A 20,702-nucleotide genomic window follows, 5' to 3' on the forward strand; every position below is an offset into this window, starting at 1 on the left:
TGTTAATGATACATTTAAGACATTATTTACAAAAACTGTAGAACTGTTCTTGAAAACAGGTTCAGTGGCCCATAGTTGTTCACCTCTGTGTTGCAGGGGGTCACCTTTTAGCTGTGCTTTGTTTTTTGTCCTGCAACTTTACTATTTTGGCTCAGTCTTATCACTCTAATGAAATTTGCTTCCAGCTGCAAAAAAGCTCTAGACGCCCACTGTATGCTAGCTGCTCAGTACCAAACAACAGCTAGTAACTAGCCAGGGGACACAGTGGAGCATTTAGCTGCTAATGAGCCAGATATTGCATTTAAACTTAGCAGATCACCAGAAATGCAACTCAAAAAATCTGTTGCTCTGTATTTGCTGGATGTGTAAATAGGCAACTCTGTGCTAACAAGTTAGCCAAATCAACTTAGGCGATATCTGTGTTGTTCACAGCTCGTTTCTGCTGCCAAGCAGTCAAAGTGCGGCAATCATAGCCTTAAAATCAGACACATACAGTACCAACAGCAGTCTTTTTCACTTATATCTGGATGTGGATTCAAGGTTCCCAGAGGGTGGATCTCAATGACTTCAGTTATCCTCGAACTTTTCCTTTAGCACCATCACCAGGTCAGGAATTTGTCCAATACTTTAGTGCATGATTAAACACTGACGACACTTCTCATCAGCCTCAGCTGTACTTTGCGTTTAGTGCAAATCACAACATGCTAACACGCTAAACTAAGATGATGAGCATGATAAGCAGTTTACCTGCTTAACATTAGCTTTTAACTCAGTACAGCCTCACCGAGCTGTTAGCTGAAGACTATCAGTGTTGTTCATGCACAACAGATGTTGAGGTCAATATGAGGTCAAGAGAGACTTCTGGATGTGACTCTGATTACCATGACTAGTTTAATGCCAGCAAACGTGTTTGTGTATTTCAAAAATATTAAAGCAATAAATCTTTCCATCAAATTAATAAAAGGCAGAGAACATTTTAATAAAATGCAACACAGTACAAATCAACAGTCAACTCAATGGTCCACATGCAAAGGCAGCTGAACTCATCCAGATCGTTGACATATGGAGAGGATCACATAAAATTGCAAAAAAAAACAATGTTTCAAATAACAAATTAAAGGTTTAATACAAAGGACTTTTAATGACATTATTAGGAAAACCATTAGCATTGCAAGCAGCCTCCATTTCTTGATGACAGTGCAAAAGACGTATTCTTTTGAAAATGACGTGGTTCCTGGTGTAAGAAAACTGTGACTATAACCTGTAAGCAGTTCCTCATGGGTTTTCCAGTGCTTGCACTGTTACCTGTCATCAGTGAGACAGTTTTAAAGGCCTGAAGACAGCTTCTGTGGGTCAACAGGAGGCCGTTCCAGAAAAATAACTTAATGAGAAACGTAAATACGACTGGATGGTGTAGAAAAGATTTGTGTTGACAGGATGACAAAAATCCGAGTGTGCTCCTTTATGGCCAGTGACTGCCTTCACGCTCATGCCACACAGTGACAAATAATGCTGGGAAACAGTCAGCTGTATATATGACCACAATTACCAGACTTGCATTCAGTTTACGTGGAAAAACAGATAAATTCCGATGAGACATTCTTGGCCACGGAGGACTGCATTAGGGATGATGTATATGATGAAAAATAAGAGGCCACATGTCAAACTCAAATTAGATGCACCAAATAGGGAAACGGTGGATGAACAAGTGGGTGGATGGATGGATAATTGAACAGATGGGGGTTGGGCGGGGAGGGGTGGGGTAATGTTTCACGCAGCCGACCGTCGACGGATGACAAACGCTCCCCTCTGCAGCTGTCCCAGGTAGATCCTCATCTTTGTACTGTCGCTCGTCTTCCTCACCCAAATCTGGAGAACGAAGAGAGAGACCATCCCTCTCAATACAATCATCCAGAAATAATGCATTTCAAAGTAAGACATGTCAGTATAAACCATCATTATCTTTCCTGCCTATCACAAACCCATTTGTTTCTATTGAATACATTTCGTAATGTCACAAAAAAAAGCTCAGTAATTTCCTAAAACTGGGTACTGTATTTTTATAAACAAAGGTCACTCAAACGGGAGTAAACAGTGCATTTATTGGGGACTATTTTCATCTGTGGATTAATACACATTTGATGCTCTGATGAGTATTTACAGCAGCATGGTGAAGTGTGGTATTGAGTCAAAATAAAGCACAATGTGTGTTCACAGTAATGAGGGCGCACATCATCCAATGCATTGATTTGTTTTTAATGGTTTTTGGATGAAAAATTAACTCTGTGGCGTAGAAGAACAAGATATATCAAGCTTTGGCTACACAGACAAGGCCTGTTACGAGGATGAATTCATTGGTCTTTCAGTGGGATCTGTTGACAATAAAGGCAAATATAGATAATCACCAGGCTCATCATGCCAGTAAACCCTGGTCTAAATACGACAGGACCTGGATGAGTACAAAAGCTCACCTCGTTGGTCCCCACTGAGCTGATGACACAGCTAATCTTTGTGTTGTCCTTTGACTCCAGGTAGATGGCCTGGCTCTTGTGGTACCTGTCGGCATAAACACACAAACACCATTCATTCAAGGTGAGGAATGAGGGATAGGCACAAGTGCAGACAGGAGAGGCATTCATCATACATCATTTTACCCAGCTGAATTAACCACATTCCTCCTGAGATGGCACTAAATAGATAATTGGACTGGAAAGTCAAAACAAAAAGTCTGTTTTTTTTTAATGGCGTCGCACTGTCAGAGGACAGAACCAACCCAGGGGAAGAGACTGACAGCCAAAGCATTTGATCATTAAGGGCCCACTGAAGAATAATGACGCATGTGTCTCCCTGCGGCTCCTTGAGAAGGCTTTACGGTGGCGGCGTCTTATTTGGCAATGAATAAATGAGACTTTGCCTTGAAAGAAAAAGTGCACATACCTCACAGCTCGCTCCACTGAAATTTTCTCTATGTCAGCAGCTAATAAGACAGAATTCTCTTATTTCTACCCCTCTTCAAATGACCTTATGTTCTGACACATGTCTGATGCAGCTCTCTGCATGCACACAGAAGGGCATCAGAGCAGAGTCTGGTCATGGATTTCCATTCGTTTTATCTCTACATTTCAGCAGAATAAAGCACCGGTTCTAATGCAGCCACCTTCTCTGAATATGTATCTTTATGGTGGGTTCAAGCACCAGCACTTATTCAGTCGCTCCTAAGAAATATCTCTTTCTGTAGATGAAAAGAGGCTGCCGTCAAAGTGGATGTGAAATGTGTTTTGCAGACCAACCAAACATCAAAGCCATCCAACCTATGGCAATGTGGCCATCTAGTGGGGATGCACGGTGTAGTCGAGCTTTGTGAGAAATGGCACGATGTCAGGGAGAAACATTAAGAGGCCAGTTTTGAGAACGAAAGTTGAAATTCACCATCTTTTGTCGTAGTAAAGTTTCCCCTCCTCGATGCGGGCCTCGTAACGCTGGGAGGGGTTCTCCATGGGAGCGGAGGGAACATGCTCCGGAGACGAGGGAGACACTGAAGAGGGAGAATCACTTGATTAGTACCACCATGCAAAACTTCTTTACAAATAGCTTCATGTTTTAAGGAACGGTTTTGGGACATTTCTGGAAATTTGCTCCTTGTTCTGTTGTGGTGGAGAGAAGATGAGAAGATCGACACCACCCTCCCATCTGTCTGTACAATATGAAGTTACAACCAGCAGCTGGTTATCTTAGCTTAGCATAAAGACAAGATTGGCTGGGAGACTTCCTTAGGTCTCTGCTGGTTGCCCAGCAACCTTACAGTGGTAAGACTTCAGGAAGATAGCTGTCCCGGCCAAGGAATAGTCTAGATTTCTTTATCTTTGGACCAAGCCGGGTTAGCTATTTCCATCTGTTTCCAGTGTTTGTGGTAAGCTAAGCTAACCAGCTGCAGGCTGTAGTTTCATATTTGCTGTACAAATATGAGAGTGATGTCAATTTTCTCTTCGAACTCGCAAAAATGCAAATATTTCCCTAAATGAAGAACCTTTTTTGTAGAGAATCAATTGTGTGTGACAAGTGGAAATTAAGTGTAAAAGGTGAGCAATGACATACCTGGCCGTTTTGGTGACTTAAGCTGCAAAAGAAAAGGTGGCAGATTTTTAAAAGAAACACTTGAAACACAAAATTCATCACAACATATCAAAACATTCAGAAACACTTACCTTATTAAGTGTTCTTAGATCTTCCATTATTTGTTCATCTGTTAACAAATAATTTAGCTGAGGTTTGAAGAGTTAAGGAAGGCATTTTCAAACAGTTGTGGAACTTAGCCATGCTGACCCTGACCTTTGACTGAAAAGCTACCCTGAGACAGTCAAACACTACCAGTACACATAACACTGAATAACTGACCCCTCGCAGATTGATCTGACGTGACAGCTAACTGTAGCCAATCAGAGACTGCATGCTTATGTGAAGGATATCTGGTGCAGGTTTTCTCCGTTTGTCTGGTATTGGGACTGGATCGTTGGGCCGTCTCCTCAGTTTCCGAGTCATGATAGGTTTTACCTCCATTGAGTCTATGAAAGAAATAATGACAATCTGAGACCCAACAACAACATCCAAACTACATAAAACTTTTATCAATAAGCAAAAAATGTGCAATTTATTAAAAAGAATACTGTCACAGCAACAACAAGTATGGCTGAAAGCAAAACATTGCTATCGGCTCCACAGCGGAGAAGCAACTTCAGGCGTGTGGAAGTGGTTTGGTTAAAAAGATCAGATGTGCAACAACACTTTTTCCATGGTAACATGGAAAAAGTGCAAGAAGACTGTAACAACAACAGGACCAATACAACAAACTTATTTCACCACCTGAAGCAGAACCAGCTGAGTACGAGAGCTCAACACCTAGTTCTCACCAGTTCTAATCCGAGCAGACAGACTGCACTGGCTCAGCATAGCATCGCCGAATCTTTGACGAGTTCTACTGCATATTTTGTCAAGTCATCAAGAATGTCATTATTGCAGAAATACCGACAGCAAAATTTAAAATCTTGCATTACTGTAAGTCCTACTTTAATCAGATAACTTAATATAAAAGTTTGTAGAAAGGAAGAACTCACTTCCACCCACATACGTTTTGTTTCCCCATTTCTGCCTCTTTTGCTGAACAAGTGCCTGATTAATAATCCAGCTCTGGCTCTCTTACCGCCTGTCAGCTCCATTGTTAATTTTTCATTCTCAATCATTTTCTTCTTCTCCTCCAGTTCTGCAATTAGGTTTTCCTTCAGTTCGACTTTTTTATCGTCAAACTCCTTCACCGCTGCCTTCTTCTCCTTGATGTAGTTCCTCTCCACCTGCTCTGTCTGAAGAAGGTTGAGAGATAGAAATGATGGGAAAAGGAGGGATGCGTTCAATGTCATACCAAAAAAGTAAAAGGTCAATCCTGAATAAACTACATCAGTCGGCCACCAAGATGAGTTACACTCACCTCAAGCTGGAGAAACAGATCTGTGAAGGGAAAGAAAAACATAACTGTTCATGTGGAACATTTCCAAATCCAATTAAGTTTCATTTAAACAGGCTAGCTTAGCGTCCTCAAAACGCTGATGAAAAAAAAGGGAACGGCAGCGCTACTTTGTGCAATTCCAATTTGAACAGAAAGAACGAGAGAAAAAGACTAGAGGTCAACCACAACATGTAAACACTAAAACAAGTTCAATACATTTTATAACAAATCTTTGGGAGCAGCCATGTGGGGAAACATACCATAGAACTGCTAATAAATTAATCAGGACAAAAGTTTGGGGTTAATTCATACAGTTTCTGCACAACATAACTTACACTCTTTGCTGTATTTTAGCTTTTCTGACATTCATTCCACTTAAAACAGACTGAGAAACACACACATATACGTGTGTATGTGTCAGAGCATTTGTCCAGACCGCAGTTGCTGTCAGTTCATTTTGGGACATGTGCTAGCAACCACATGTCGCAATCAAGGATTCAATTAAATCTTTGGATGTAATACTTTCATGGTCAACATTTCTCTTCTTGCATGCATAAACTCTTGCATCTGGGCAAGTTTTCTTTTCGCAGTTGTCACCCCCAAGCAGTCGTTTTGCAACACTGTTTATTGCCAATGTTGTCCCCGAGCCAAATAAAACAAACTAAAGCAGGAAGCGCTCCAAAATTTTAATAATCTGCTGCACACACGGTTGGTAAGGAATGCATCAGAAGCAGAGCACAGTTTGTTGCTAAATGTTGCTCAACGTGCCTGCATTCCGGAGTCTCTCTTTGTACTGCTGGTCCAGCTTCTTCATCCTCTTCTGGTACTCCTGCAGTGTACCTGCAAATAGAACATGTCATTTACCAAACGTGAAGATCTACGGTATCACAGCTTTTGCTTTCAGACTGTTGTGGTATTATCCAATAAATTATTAAAACTTCAATACAAGCTGTCTAATTAACATATATGATCAATACTTTATAGCCTCACAGGTACATTTTTAGCATCCTTGACCTGCTGCTCTTATCACCCACCCACAGTCTAGACTAGATTACACCAACATTGTACCTACACTTGGATTTACAAAGCACCCACGGCATGTCGCTCCACAGTTTCTACACTCAACATCAGTCTGAGTAATAAAGAGCTCATGGGACAGCTGATGAGCGGACAGGCTTGACAATTTAAAGTGAGCCGTTTTATGGCAGAAGACTGTTTGTCAGCAGTTGTCATCTGTTCCTCAGCTGGTTTCTCTTTTTAGCCGGAGACAGTGGCTGCACTCTTAAACTTCCTCTGAAGCTGCATTCATATCCTGATGATGTAACCCCTCGACACCAGTCAGGATCTGGCTGTGCCCAGAATCCCCACACTCACACATATCACACTCACACATATCACACATATCACACTCCACAAGTTAAAGAGAAACAGTTATTCAGGTTTGGAAAATTCCTGACATGTTTCAATAATAAGAAAAAAAATAAAGATTACCTTCTTGTAATTGTTGCAACTGTCTTTTCAGAGAGGCCAGTTTGTCTTGGTACATTCTGCAATGACATGAACAAGAGCTAATATGAGATTTCCTCGCACCACGTGCAGCATGAGGCAAAGCCAAACAAAACTTTCGCCTTCAAACGATTTTTAGTACAGTCAAAAAAGCTGAGCAAAACGCTTACTGCTCTTTGATTTCAACGTAGTCATCCTCGTCGTGCTTGGCAAGGTCTGTTTCACTGGCATCTTCTGTGTCTGGAAAAGAGCATGACAGGAGAAGAAAAGGCTCAAATTTCAAAAGTATTTCGCAACTTAAGTTCAAAACTGATTTTTTTTTTTTTAAAATGCACCACGGCTAATCCCAAAATGGGCAAAAAGGTGGAGTGTGGGTGGAGCTGAGGCAGGCCATACAGTAGTAATGCACTGGGAAATTAGCCACAGATACCAAAACCGCTGATTGTACCAGGCTATAAACATGCTTATTTCAGCTGCAAAGGTTGGACGTTTTAATATGGGGGTCTATGGAGATCGCTTTTGAAACCAGCCTCATGTGGCCATTCAAGGAACTGCAGTTTCTCTGCATTTCACAGCTTAGTGGGGGCTTTTTGATGTCCTGGTTGGACGTGTCATTAATTTCCCAACCCATGTCCCTTTTTATGAATTGTTTGCAATTTTTTTAATGATAAAGATTATCGCCGAATTTTGTAGACTATATTTGCATTTTGTTGCTATTTGGCAGTTCTGAATTAGTGGCAGTAATTTCCTGCCACACATGTACAAAAATCCATATTTATTACAATACACACAAGTACAAGAACACAAGTATTCAGTTTTCAAATGTAAAGATGTGCTGATAACGCCATTTGATTCATATCACAGGTTGTAATGTTGCTGAAGACGGAAAGAAATTGGGAAAGTATATGGTCAGTAACATTCCAGTGATTACTTGTCAGTGATTTGCTACTATTTCTCATAATTTGAAGCATGATCACATTAGGGGGGTCTAAAAATGCAATGCCTTTAGATTTTCAATCTTCACATTATTATCTCTTGTATTTTCAGACCCTGATCAGCACAACACCGGCAGGTCGAGAGCCACAACCTGCAGCACCACCTACAGGTACATTAGCTGCAGTGCACATGCTAGTATGAGGAGTATTTCAAGTTGGGATGAGACAGCTTGTTTTTTAAATTATAATCCACGATATAAATGACTCCCTCTTCCTTAGCAGAAAATGTTATTACCAAATATTTTTAATAGCGTATGTTATTTTAACTTACTTTAACTGTCAATTTGCTTTCACTTTTTGCTTTATGAATGTCTTCTTTTACTGTAAAAAGACTACAGCTTCCTATTGGTACCAGTTTTGTTTTAGTATGCGTGTCAACCAGCACCAATTTGCTGACATTTGCTGATGCAAATATGCATCTGCTGAGCTAGTGCATAACACTACTAAAGAAAAACTCCTGGATATAGCTAAATATCCTCAGAGAAAGTAAAACACTAATGACTAAACTCAGCAATGCAGAAGAGTTTTTGAGCAAGCTCTGGCTTCATCCTTCACATTCTTGCAAGTTTATCAAACAACCTTTCCTTTCAACTGCTGGGTTTGCTCTCAGCATTCACATTAGAATGTGCCTATTTACTTGTGCTTTTTTTTGGTGTTGTGAAATCACAAAGCAAAATACAGAAAGATGGCGAAACAGTCTGGTGGTTGCAATTCGGCCATCTCCTACAGTACTGTGTTTCTCACAATGCAGTAGTCACAGGAAAAGGGGGTCACTATTGTCAAACCAATCACAGCCTGCTCCACTGGTGTCTGTGCTTTCTACATGACACCTCACTGCTTCACAATCATGCACATGCAACCACATCGACATTCAGACATGAGATATTCAGCTAAGACAGCTATATATGCCTGTAGATATTTTTTTCAATATTATGGTCTATTCTGTATTGCTGTGTATTGTGCATGTGTTGTCATGCTTGTGTGGCATGTATTACACTCATTGAGACTGTTCTGACATAAAGCAAATCACATGCATGAGTAACACATTTGTACACACATTTAGTGATGCTTGTTTTTCACTGTCCTTCTATAACATATCTATGCACATTACACACAAGCATGATGACATCTGTTTATGGTATTTAACAACACAATTTTTTTTAAACATTTACTATACTGAGATGTGTGAAAGGCGATGTTCTCTGACATGACTGAGTTAAGACTTTCAGAGTGGATTAAAATCTTCATGACATATCTGTAATTCCAATCCTTTTGATTTACATTTCATGTTTTATGCTGTCTTTATTTCTTACTGCATTACATTAAGTATTTTGAGTTGCCCTGGTGTATAAAATGTGACACATACATAAACTTTCCACTTCATTATGGATCATCTGAATACAGTCTCTGATATAACACTGAACTGAAAGAATCAAAGTTTTTGTGAGGCACATTTTTATCTCACAGAATAAATATTTCAGCGGTTGCCAGATTTGTGTTTTTCCTGTTACTTTGGCAAACTAAATGCTCAAACCTGGTTGAAAAATGCGTGCATTGTTTTGTGTTGTTTGTAGGGTGACGTGTTTTCACTTTATCTATCCACTAAAACTTGGTCGAACACGCCCATAGAAAGCGTGCACAGGCAACACTTGGATATTGCACTTTCCAACAAGACTGGCAACAAGAACGGCTGCCTCTCTCTGAGCAGCAGCCATGGGAATACGTTCCAATATAACAGATTTGTGTATATTTGTCGCTTTCGCCCTGGTGGTCCGAATAACTCGCTGCTGCTGCTGCTCTGTCTTGTCTGGCCGTGACGTCAACAGTTATTAATTTATTTTTGTAATGCGCGAGAAAAACGACGTGCTGGGACTGCGTGAGTCTCGCGGTCAGTGCGTGAGAGTTGGCACAAGTAGCTTTGCTGCACGAACCTAACCAAACTGCGACACAAGACTGGAATTAAAAAAATAAGTCAACTACGTCGAAAATAAGTCAATAATATAACAACAAATGACACACGGGACGCGAACCCAAATATCCTGTTTTCTGACAGAATACCTTAAACTTTTCCCAGAACACCACAGACATGTCACTAGCAGCTGAGCCTGCCGCTGCCACTATTTGAGCCAGTCATAGCTCATGGTGAGCCCACAGACAGACAGCAGAGATAGGTGCGGATCAAAGGACGTGCGTGGCACCGGTGAGGTAATGGTGAACACCCTGCTTGGGAATGCCCTCCGGTGTTAGATTAGGAAACAGGGGAAAATCCAAGACTACCAAATGGTACGCTATACATTCTCGGATCGGCATGAGACAAAAGTTCAGCTAAAGAAACACGAGGCTTAATGCAATAACATTAGCATAACGACCGACAGAGATACAGTTGTTACTTTGAGTGTCAAACATTTGCCGCATGGTAGGATTAATCAGAAACGGTCCCCGGCTAACTTGATCGTTATGTCAGTCCAACGGCAACTCGCCCAAGACAGCTAACATGTTTAGGCTGGTGCGATGTGGCAAACTTGGGGTCCAAGTTTATAAGCACCCGCTGACCTAGGTCAGTCAGCGTTACCTTCAGAACACGACACGAGAGAAGGGTAAGGCCCAGTCGTGTTAAACTGACACAGCAGCTTTCATTTTCGGTTAGCATTAATGTGCTAGCTTAAGTTAGCTGGTCGACTGTTTAAAGAGTAACCCGATTCTAGCCCACGTAGTTAAGCATCTCAGAAACGTCAACATAACCGGAGAAGAAAAAAATAAGTCCAGCTGTTCGTTTAGAAGTCAATGTCAGGAAACTAGCTAACCTTGTAGTGCTGTCATCGCCTTGCTTTCCTCTTGTCTTTCTTTTTCACTGCAATCCGTCCTGTCTCACTGAATAGTGTGAAAAGGGCAGTGCAGTGGACACAGCACGCAGGGTTTCGCCTGCCTGCCGACCTGTCAATGCTTGAAGCTAACGTTACGTAGCTAGCTAGTTGGCTAATTACGCTATGTTCCGCCTGTGGAATATCTTTCATTAAACCTGTGTTTTCGTCCAGGCATACTGAAACTTGTCTTAAGTTTGTTGGCGACGATTCACTGCATGATGTCGGGCTAGTCTGCCCTATAACGAGGTGAAAGCTGATCGATGCCCACGCGTATGGTTCGTTTTGGAACGCTACCTAGTTAGCATGTAAACACAGTTTAGACTACGCGTGATATAAAAAATAACCGTGGGCTCAATTTTCTATCAGGACTCGAAACGCTCACCCAGTGTACGCGATTTAGCTGGTTTAACGTTTACTTACATCACCTGCTTCTGATTTTTTTTCTTGACTGGCGGTAGTCGGGTAGCCAAGTTCCTATGTAGCTAGCAAGCTAACTACGAGTAGCTGAAGCTCGCATTGGACTGTCTTTCCAGCATTGGGTACGAGCAGTTAAAATTTGACTTAGGAAGTGCAAAAAAAGTGCACAGCACGCTGTGGGACAAACCCATTCTCTCTGGCTTAATGTGTTGATAACTATAAATGCTGCAATCAAAAATTAGCTGAATTTATGCAATAATCGCGCGTTTCCGTCTCATCTCCAACAAGTAGACCGAGCCGGAGCTTTTGGTCAATTCGTTTAACGTTACCTTCTTCCGAGTCTCTTCCCCTGAAACTCCGATCATCGTCGTCATCCACGCTATCAAGTTCTTCCTCGTCATTGTAATAATCCACCATAGGCGATAGCAAAGTCGAAGCCATTTATTCGCTTGCAAAATGTAAACAAACACAAAATAAACAATCGATTTGTGTTTTTGCAGCTTGCTTGGAACAGCGCCTACAACTGGCAGAACCTCTGAGTGTCAAGCTGTCTAATCTTATGCCTGTATACAATGTCTGTAATATTAACGTGTAATATAGGAAAAATGCTTAATTAGATTTTTCAAAACTACGAAAACGAAGAATTGGAAATAAAAGATACCAATCAATGATCATCTTATTTTCTGTATGTGCATTAAAACCTACGGTAAAACATTTAAACAGGCATTTCTCCGGGCACCAAGGACTGTGGTGTCTCTTTCTTTTGGCTCCCGGTTGGCTCGCTATCCATTTAGTTTTTTGCACCCAGAATCCGCGAAAAGTCTTTGAGTGGTTGTAATTGAAATCCTGTGCTTTTCTATTACCACCGCTGAAGATGTAGTCCTGCCTCCCGTCTGTTTCCAAATGCTTAAACATGCAGTCCAGTCATCCAGTAGTTAACATCATCACTGATTCGACATTTCTTACAACTTATGGTCTTTTGAGCAATAACATTGTATTCCTTTCCACCATATTCATGTAGTCTTTCAACTGATCAATTTTGTTTAGCCTGTGTTATCAATTATGTCATATCTAAGTATTGTGTTATGTGTTACACAATACTAACTTTTTTTTGATTAAATGATGTACAACTATTTATCCATTTTATTTTGTTTAGTGTTTAGAAACAAAGCTATGAGGTAAAAAAAAATCTAAATCAGCCCTTAAAACCTACCATGTGTAAATAACTATAGAATGCAAACTTGTCCTACACTGATTCTCACACCACCTCTGTCTTCAAAGGTAGCTATGACCCCATGATTAGTAATACACTGTACTCCTCTGTCCTTTATTTTAAGTATGTGTGCGCATGGGCTCTTTGCAAGTTTCATCATGTCATGCCATGCCAAGAATCTTCCAATTACTGGTGTACTGTCACAACATTGAGGTCTAATTGCAAAATCACACAAGATTAGTATCCTTTCACCAAAATCTTGTTTATTACGAGACTCCTGTGAGTTTTTATAATTGTGAAGCTGGTTTTGCAAATTATCTTGTGGCATTTAATTATTCACTTAGTATCAATACTATTAAAAACATATCGGACAGTGGTCACAGCCTGTTGACAGGCTTTTAAATTTGGAAGCTTGTAGACTAGTTTGATCTGGTGTAGTCCATTCTAGAAAGTTCCAGATAGTGACAGCATGACAGCTGTTTTTGATCCAGTCTCCTGAGGATTTCCAGGAGATGTGGACCCCACCTTTAAAAGCATCTTGCTGCTGAGCTTGTGTGATCATTTGGGGTTTTGGTCAAGACCGCTAAAGCAATGTGTCAATGAATTAATTGGTTTACTTCTCTATTAACAGTTTTGTTATTGGATTAATCATTTGTCTTTTTTTTAGCCAAAAATTCACTGGTTCAAAACAAGATACATTTTGTGATTCTGTAACGGTTATATTTCACTTTTATCTGTAGTCTAGGCTACAATAGATGACATCAGACAGGCATTGAACTTGTGATTCACTTCCCATAAAGGCTGCCATCCTTGCTCATAGAAAGTGAACATTTGAGAAAAAGATTAGAATCATTGTTGCTAATTTGAAATGTGGGGTTAGTCACAGTGGCTCCCAAGTAAATGTTAAAGCCCCAGTGGCCTAATGGATAGGGTGTGTGCTAGGCTGATTGGTCAGTTGGTGGATTCTGCTATGTCAGCAATTTTACAAATAAACAGATTTGCCATGGATTTTGGACTGTTAGACAAAACAAGACATTTGCAGACTTCACCTTGGCTATGGGAAATATAACAGGGTTTTTCCACATTTTTCAGACATTTTAAAAAGCTATTGTTCAGTTGATTAATGAAAAAATAATTGATATAAAAAATGTTAGTTGCAGCCTGAACTCTGTGTAACCAATATGTTGTCAATACCAGCCACCACTAGAAGTGGGTCAAACTGTATGTGGTCCTTCAGAATCTAGCTTGTCAGAAGACATGCACCCCTGTTTTACTGTAATATGTTGGGCAGACATGTAAGAATAATCTGAACTGGCACAGATTGAAAGGCACTTTGCACACCAATTTCAAACTTGAAGATTGGGGCCACCGAGGGTACTTTTATTTTAGGCAGATTAGACTTTACATACAGATCACATTAATGACAAATCAACCTGAATAGTACCGAGGCTGTTTGTTTGAGCAATTCCATTCAGGATCCCTAGGTGATCTTGAATCTTACATCTTGAATTCTGGCATTTGAATTTCACCAATTCCATTTGAGCAACCTGATTTTTAGACCTGACTTGAATATTTAGATCAGCATTTGACACATTTATGTGATTCAGTGGTATCTGAATTTCTTAATAATGTATCCAGTAGTTGTTATATTTAACAATACGGTATTTCTGTTCAAATTATTACTATTATTTGCCTCTATACAATAGATGTAATGGCATAAAGTAAATACACAAATAAAGGGTTGCTCTCCCAACCGTAACGCCACGCAAGTGTATTATTTTTAGGGACTAACTTTCGCCTTTAATTCCAGGTCTGCTCTCATTACATTTGTGAAAGGTACTTGGTCCCAATCAATTCCTAACGATGAACATACAGTGCATTGCTTAAGAAGTGTTACAATTGAACTTCACAGGTACAACAGCAGGTGGCAGCATTGCACTGAGTACATTCAGAAGACGACATGGAGCACCAACAGTGAAGTTGCAACAGAATCGGGATGACTCAATCCATGCATCTTTAATGATTTGCAAAGGAAATAAGGTGTAGCATTGTCGGTCGTTTACCTTTACTTTAGCACTTGCTAGTTAAAGCAGTATTAAGGAAGAGATATTTAAAGCTGCACATTTTTGCATGTGATGTGGGTAAACCATTTGAAGCAACAATCAATTGTTGGTGTTTATTCTGTCCGAAATATACCTGGAGAGTGCACATTCTTCAGTCTCGCTAACGTGACACGAGACAACTTTATTTCCGCTTGTCTGTCAAACTAACTGTCAAACACGGGCGAGGGGTTGTGCTCCTGCTGCTCCGTCATTCAGGAAGTCCAGACCAACTGACAGCACTTCGCAAAGTCGCACCGACATCTTCAGAGTCGGACTAAATGCCTCTGGAGTGAGTACGCTTTTCAGCGACGACGAATTTAACACAAGGTGAGCCTCTTTTTTTCTCTCTGTTGTTCTGTTGCTGTCACTGTTTGCCCCCCCCCCCCTCCTTAACGGTTAAACAGCTCGCGCTAGCCTCGCGCACTCGCACTGAAATGACACTTCCTCTTGTCTCAACGGCTAAGCTACCGTAGCTTAACGTCAAAAGCGGTAAAAGTGGATACAGACGAGCAGCGGTGCTTATAGGTCGCACCTGAAGTTGTAAGTGACCACCGTCGCCTGGTTTCGACGTTGTTCGGCTTGTTGTTTCAACGCCACTCTACTCAGAGGCGGTGAGTACGGAGACCAGCATCGGCTCGCCGGGGTTAAGTGCGTAGGTTTGCTTTTTAAAGGTCTTGGGCTAAGTGCGTGTTTGTTGATTGATGCTTCGCTGCACCTGCTTCAAATCTACGCTGTAATGTGTCGAGAGCTGGCGGGGGAGACGCTTCGCCGTTTGGTTTGTCCCTCAGGGGGTGAGTATGGAGAGCAAAACGGATGACAGGTTGTAGCGAAGTGTACAGTTGAGGTTTTTACAAAGCCGGCGAGGCGGCTGGACGCAATGTAAACTTGTCCTATGTGTTGTTTTAGTATTGTCACGCAATGTGGGCCAGTCTGCGCGAGTCTGTCACATCCGTAACGACTGTGGTACCTTCCATCGTATCCTACATTGTTGTGAGTGAGCTTTTACTATCAACGCGCAGTCACAATGGCTTTCGGATGAGAGACGGTGTAACGTCCACTGCACATGACCCGAACCGCATTTTACTACATTTACTACGTCTCTCTGCACTCATTAACCAGCCAAGAATCTGCATCCTTGACACTTCTGTTTTTATCATGTCGATCGTAATACTGGCTTGCATACATTAAATGCAAAAAGCGAAAGACAATAACCGCGCGTCATTCATCTTTTTTTCCTTTTTTTTTTTTTTTCAAATGACTCGTTGCTGGCGTGAATGCCACAGTGGTTCATCTCCTGCGTGCAGGACGGTGCTTGGTTAAATACCCAACGTTAAAAGTAAATGTGGGCTAACATGACGCGCTCGAAATGGCAGATGCAGATAGCAAGCTGAGCACCAAAACCCAAGCTGACCCAACATGATGTCATCTCTCGTGTGTAGAGCGCATGAGTGAGAGGCAGCAGACCTGTATTTCACCGCTAAACTGTGCCTTTGGTCATTTTGTCTTTTCAAGAACGCATTTAATGCCATATTATGGCATTGCACCTGCGTGTCGTTTGAACTGCAGTACGTCCAGACTCTGTCTGTCCACTCAGAGGTGCAAAGCAGGGATGTAGTGCGGCTGGAAAAAAACACCAACTCCTTTCACACACGTTTGTTTTGCAGAATTAGCGTCGACTCGACCTGAGATAATGCTGAGTAAGTAGTGTCAAACTGGTGTCACCTAAAGAAAATAAGAGGATCTGTGCTCTTTACCATCTTTTTGTGCCTTTTATCTCTAGTCAAGAGTTTCAGTACCCTATTTTAGTTTAGCAGCCGACTTGATTTCGTTCAAAGGGCACGGGACCATTGTGCAAGTCCTCTCCCTTGTTCACATCACCCATATCTAGTAGTAGGGCAGCAACTAATGATTATTTTAATTGATGAGTATTTTCTAAATTCATAAATTTGACGTCCGCAAATGTCTTGTTTATCCACCAACCCAAAAATATTCAGTTTGCTGTCACAGAAGAAGCCACAAAGCACTCACATTTTATTAGCTGAAATCATAATTTTGACTTTTTACGTACAAAAATAACTGATTATCAAAATAGTTGAAGATGAATTAATTAGTTGACATCTAATTGATTAATCGATGCAGCTCTATTTAGTAGTATCTGGTATGTGCAACTGAGAGAGGGAACAGAAAGTGACACACTTCCTTATTAGTGATGGCATCTAGGGCAGTTCATTATTCTATCAGAATTTTAAGTTGATTGTGTCATTTTCGGGTAAATGTTTCACTCATAATATAAAATAAAGCTCAGGTCATGATGTGCTAAATGTTCATTTCTTGTACAGTTGTACCCACGTGAGGTCAGCCAGATCTGGTCAGGTAAATGCCTTTTATAGTGCACACTGTGTAACGAGAGGCACATAACAGACTATTGCACAGTGTTTTGGAGGAATTGTTATGTTCTTCTCTGCTTTTATTTGGCCTTGGTTAAACAGTAGATGTTACAGGTCACTATATGTAATGTGACAACAAGCTTCCTTTAGACAGGCAGAGCAGTCATAAGCATATTGCAAACAGTCATGTCTTTTTATAGAGCTGTGTGAGAGATTATTGAGACATTAGCCAGGGGTCTTCTCATGAATTTGCACAAATCCCTTTGAGCACCAGTGTTGTGTGTGAGTGTGCGCGTGTGTGTGCACGTGCGTGCGTCCGTCCGTCCGTGTGTGCTGATGGATGCACTGGGAAAAGGACACATCAGCTGCTCTTGACAATTGGCTGATGTGGCTGTCAGAGACAGGGGTGGGGTGGGCGTGTGAGCCCGACATGCTCACACTGAGGCCATGTTCACACTAAAGACAGACACCCCTTTCCACATGGGACTGGTTTAAATGGCATTCAGGATTAAGCTTGAATGAAATTGTCTGAATACACTTTTTTTTTTCCAGGGCTGTTCCAACAATAAGCTAGAAAGAAAGAAAGAAAGAAAGAAAGAAAGAAATTGTCATATAAAAAATGGATAAAATGATATTACAAGGCTTTACTGATTATGTCACACTACCCAATGGTGTCAGCAATTTCAATCACCACTGACTCTCTATGATCACTTAGACTTTTTTGTGTTTCATTAGCCAGACATGAGCAAAACGCACAATGGGCCTTATGCAAAAACATTTTCCTAACCACATCCTAACACTCTTATTTTGTTTTGCGTGTTGCAAATTGTCAGATTCGCCAAGCACTCTTGTCATAAATTGCTTGTTTCAAGCTGGTGAATGCCACCTGTTCATGAGGAGATGCATGTTTTTGAGATTTTAATCATTAGCCTTATCAACACCCCTGAAGTTATTACAAGACAACTTGTTCTGCTCTGTTTGTGGACAGGGTTCATTCACAAAAATGTTACCAAAGAGTAAAAAGAAGACTAGTCCTGCCTTTTTAAATCAGCAATCAAAAACATCACAAGTTTAGTGGTGTCGGTAGTTGTAGTGGAGGACCCAGAAACAATTAGAAAATGTGAATAATACAGCTGTCAATAATATGTCATCAGAGCAGCTCTGTACTGTGACATTAAATGTCATAAAGTTAGACAATAAAATGTCTTCATTAACCAGAATGGTCCATCACTTATAAAAGGTGGTCAAACATTGTTGGGTGCAAGTCCATGATCCTAGACACTGATCTGCATAGAGAGGCAGCTGTTGAGTAAGAATTGTCCTGACAATTATTGGACTGTATCTGGATCACTCGTAATTTTCATTGGTTTCATAGAAACCAAGTTAAAGATGAACCCTGTGTTGTGTAATCACTCTATTTTGCCGTTCAAAGTGAGCAATCACAAAGAGAGCCAAAGGTGACAGAAACTTGGCTTCTTATCATTACTGCTACATAGCACTTGACTGTGTCTGCGCAAGCATCATGTTGGATGAAACCTGTTCAAACGTATCGCATTTAACCACTGTGGACAGCATGAATGCTCATGTTTGGATGAGAAAAATGCTGGTTTAGTATTGATGGAGGGCCAAAATGAAGAGAAAAAGGTGCGCTTGCTAGACAGATTAGTGTGGGCATGGCCTGACACTACCAGCAGACTTGACATTGGGGGGTACTTAAGCTGGCTGCAGGCTTAATACATACTCTGCACTGTACAGGGCTTGTTTATGAGCAAAGTTTAAAAAAAGAAAAAATCATAGTTGGAATGGTAGTTTTGCGCCACTCCTCTTAAACTCTTCATTTATGACTATGAAATTTTTCTACCAAAATGATTTAATCGGAACAGTGATCAGTGGATTTTGCTCATGGAGGCAGTAAATCCATGAAAAGCTTTCAAATTGCATAGCAAGAAGGCAAAGCTGCATTGTATAGAACAATGAGAATGACATCTCAAGTATTCAGTATGCTGCAGAGTGTATTGTAAAGACACTGAGTCTTAGTATGCACTAGGTCTTGTTATTTTGTTGCCGAGCCTAATCTCTGATCCTGATGAGAGAATTTGTCCTTATGGGGGCTGTGAAGTATTACATTCACTTCATGAAGAGGAAATAGACTCAGTAAAATGGAAAGCTTGATTCCCACTGCTTAATCATAAGAATCTATTGGCTTTGCAGGTCTGCATCATTGTTATGTATTGAATGCTATAGCAGTTTATCTGTACAACAAATGATCACTGCCTCCCTGCAAATTGTCTATACCAGTCACAATTGTTGGTGTGACCTCTATGTATGTGCCAATTTTAGCTTCTGCTTCACAGCTCTTCTAATGTGCTGCAGTGCCTAATGCAATCTCTTTTAGTCTCAGTTGAATCTTGACTTGTCTAATTTAAGAACAACCAGGAGGCATACAGGCAGGCTTCTGGCCTTACAGGACCTGGGCCTAGTTTAATTAGTACTGAAAACAGAGCTTTGGACAGCTCCCTCTGTCCTACTATGACCTAGTAAGGTGTCTTACCAGAGTCTGTGACTCCCTCCCCTCCTCTCTTCTGGGGTCAAGTGGATGTCAAAGTTAACAAGTTTACCTGCCCTGCCGTTGAAGAACCATGACAGGCGCACTGGTAGGCCCATATGTCTTATGGCTTGCCACCAACCCTGTAATGAGTTTACTGGCTGTGTGCTAGGTCAGCTCTACATATCTGTGAGACAGCCAGTGTGATATTTTCCAAAAGCTCTTGATGCCAACACAGAATGTCTAGGCAGGTTTTTGTTTTGCATCTAGGGCAACCTGTTGAAAGCACCAATGAAAAACATACATTTCTTCTCCCTGCTGAGTAATCCATCTCAGCATCTCTTACAACTCTCTGCTGAGAGCGATGAACTTTTCTCCACTTCCTTGTGATGGAAGGCTGACTTTTGAAAAATGTATTAGTGAATTGCCAGTTTAGCCGGTGCTGCAGCAGTTTGGTGGTTTATGCCACGGTAGCAGAGCGCATCAAATATTAAAGCTCTGCTGTCAGGCTTAATGTTCTGCAGTGATCTGGTTTAGCATGTCTAATATAGGAATGCTGTCTCAGATGACAGGGAGAATTATGCCCTCCCTACCCCCACCTCTCCTCTACTAGCAGATGTGTTAACCGGTACAGCTTTTAATGGTGATTTCAAAAGACAGCAAAACTCTTCACTGCTGCAAGATCATGGTCTTGTGAAGCCGGCAAGAGAGAGAACCAGTACAGATATTTGGTAACAGGATTAATCTACAGTAGCACTTTATTTAATTACATCATCATGAAGACTGCATGCGCATGCCCATGTTAACAGCAGGTGCATCCCTAAGCCTTCTGGTGGGTGTCAAGGCTATGTCAGTACCCAAGAGAGACTCAACCTTGTGTCTTCTCAATTTAATTAGATATGTGCGTGTTTATTAAGCAACAAACAACTGCTTTTTTTTTTTTTTAATAATCCTCCTTGAGGTCCATTTCTACAAAGGCCCAAAAGACCAAGTCACAATCAGACAAACTGTTTGATCTGCATTTACTTCTGGATTTTATGGAAACTGTGTAATTGCACCACTGACCATGATAGGAGTCACAGGGAAAAATGTGAAATGGATCTACTCATGGGCCAGCAGCTGGTGCAGACCTGAGTCATGGCCTCAGTCTACTGAAAGCTGTCTCGGAGGGGAGGA

At 41.0% G+C, this 20,702-nt stretch overlaps 2 protein-coding genes across 4 annotated transcripts in view; one reads left to right on the forward strand and one right to left on the reverse strand.

Annotated features, from left to right (window-relative positions):
* Positions 1 to 960: 960 nt before the first annotated feature.
* Positions 961 to 11,801, reverse strand: suds3 (SDS3 homolog, SIN3A corepressor complex component). 2 transcript variants are annotated; one of them, XM_041936805.1, is made up of 12 exons: positions 11,609 to 11,801; positions 7,174 to 7,243; positions 6,989 to 7,044; positions 6,266 to 6,337; positions 5,480 to 5,499; positions 5,198 to 5,354; positions 4,467 to 4,562; positions 4,206 to 4,267; positions 4,096 to 4,117; positions 3,430 to 3,535; positions 2,472 to 2,556; positions 961 to 1,869 (listed from the first exon to the last, which is right to left on the reverse strand). In XM_041936805.1, the coding sequence occupies exons 1-12, from the start codon at positions 11,718 to 11,720 to the stop codon at positions 1,771 to 1,773; spliced, it is 957 nt and encodes a 318-aa protein (XP_041792739.1). In that variant the 5' UTR covers positions 11,721 to 11,801; the 3' UTR covers positions 961 to 1,770. The 2 variants fall into 2 exon arrangements, with proteins under 2 accessions (XP_041792739.1, XP_041792740.1); XM_041936806.1 differs by lacking the exon at positions 11,609 to 11,801 and adding an exon at positions 10,803 to 10,897.
* Positions 11,802 to 14,807: 3,006 nt separating this feature from the next.
* Positions 14,808 to 20,702, forward strand: part of taok3a (TAO kinase 3a) — a 74,038-nt gene continuing 68,143 nt past the window's right edge. Inside the window, exon 1 of one of the 2 annotated variants that reach the window (XM_041937243.1) lies at positions 14,808 to 14,921. The gene's annotated coding sequence lies outside the window, so the exon portion shown is untranslated. Of the gene's footprint in view, positions 14,922 to 15,080; positions 15,206 to 20,702 lie in introns of those variants that run through there. The other variant, XM_041937244.1, reaches the window with a different exon arrangement.

This window comes from Chelmon rostratus, chromosome 5, assembly GCF_017976325.1.
Source record: "Chelmon rostratus isolate fCheRos1 chromosome 5, fCheRos1.pri, whole genome shotgun sequence".
NCBI classification, from domain to species: domain Eukaryota; kingdom Metazoa; phylum Chordata; class Actinopteri; order Chaetodontiformes; family Chaetodontidae; genus Chelmon; species Chelmon rostratus.

Bases quoted from the DNA above. Each gene is read 5' to 3' on its own strand.
- suds3 (XM_041936805.1), bottom strand. From the start codon at position 11,720: ATGGCTTCGACTTTGCTATCGCCTATGGTGGATTATTACAATGACGAG. The intron at 6,338-6,988 runs GTAATCTTTATT...TTCTATTTGCAG, and splicing joins GTTGCAACAATTACAAGAAG to GTACACTGCAGGAGTACCAG. The intron at 3,536-4,095 runs GTATGTCATTGC...CTCCCTCTTCAG, and splicing joins TAAGTCACCAAAACGGCCAG to TGTCTCCCTCGTCTCCGGAG.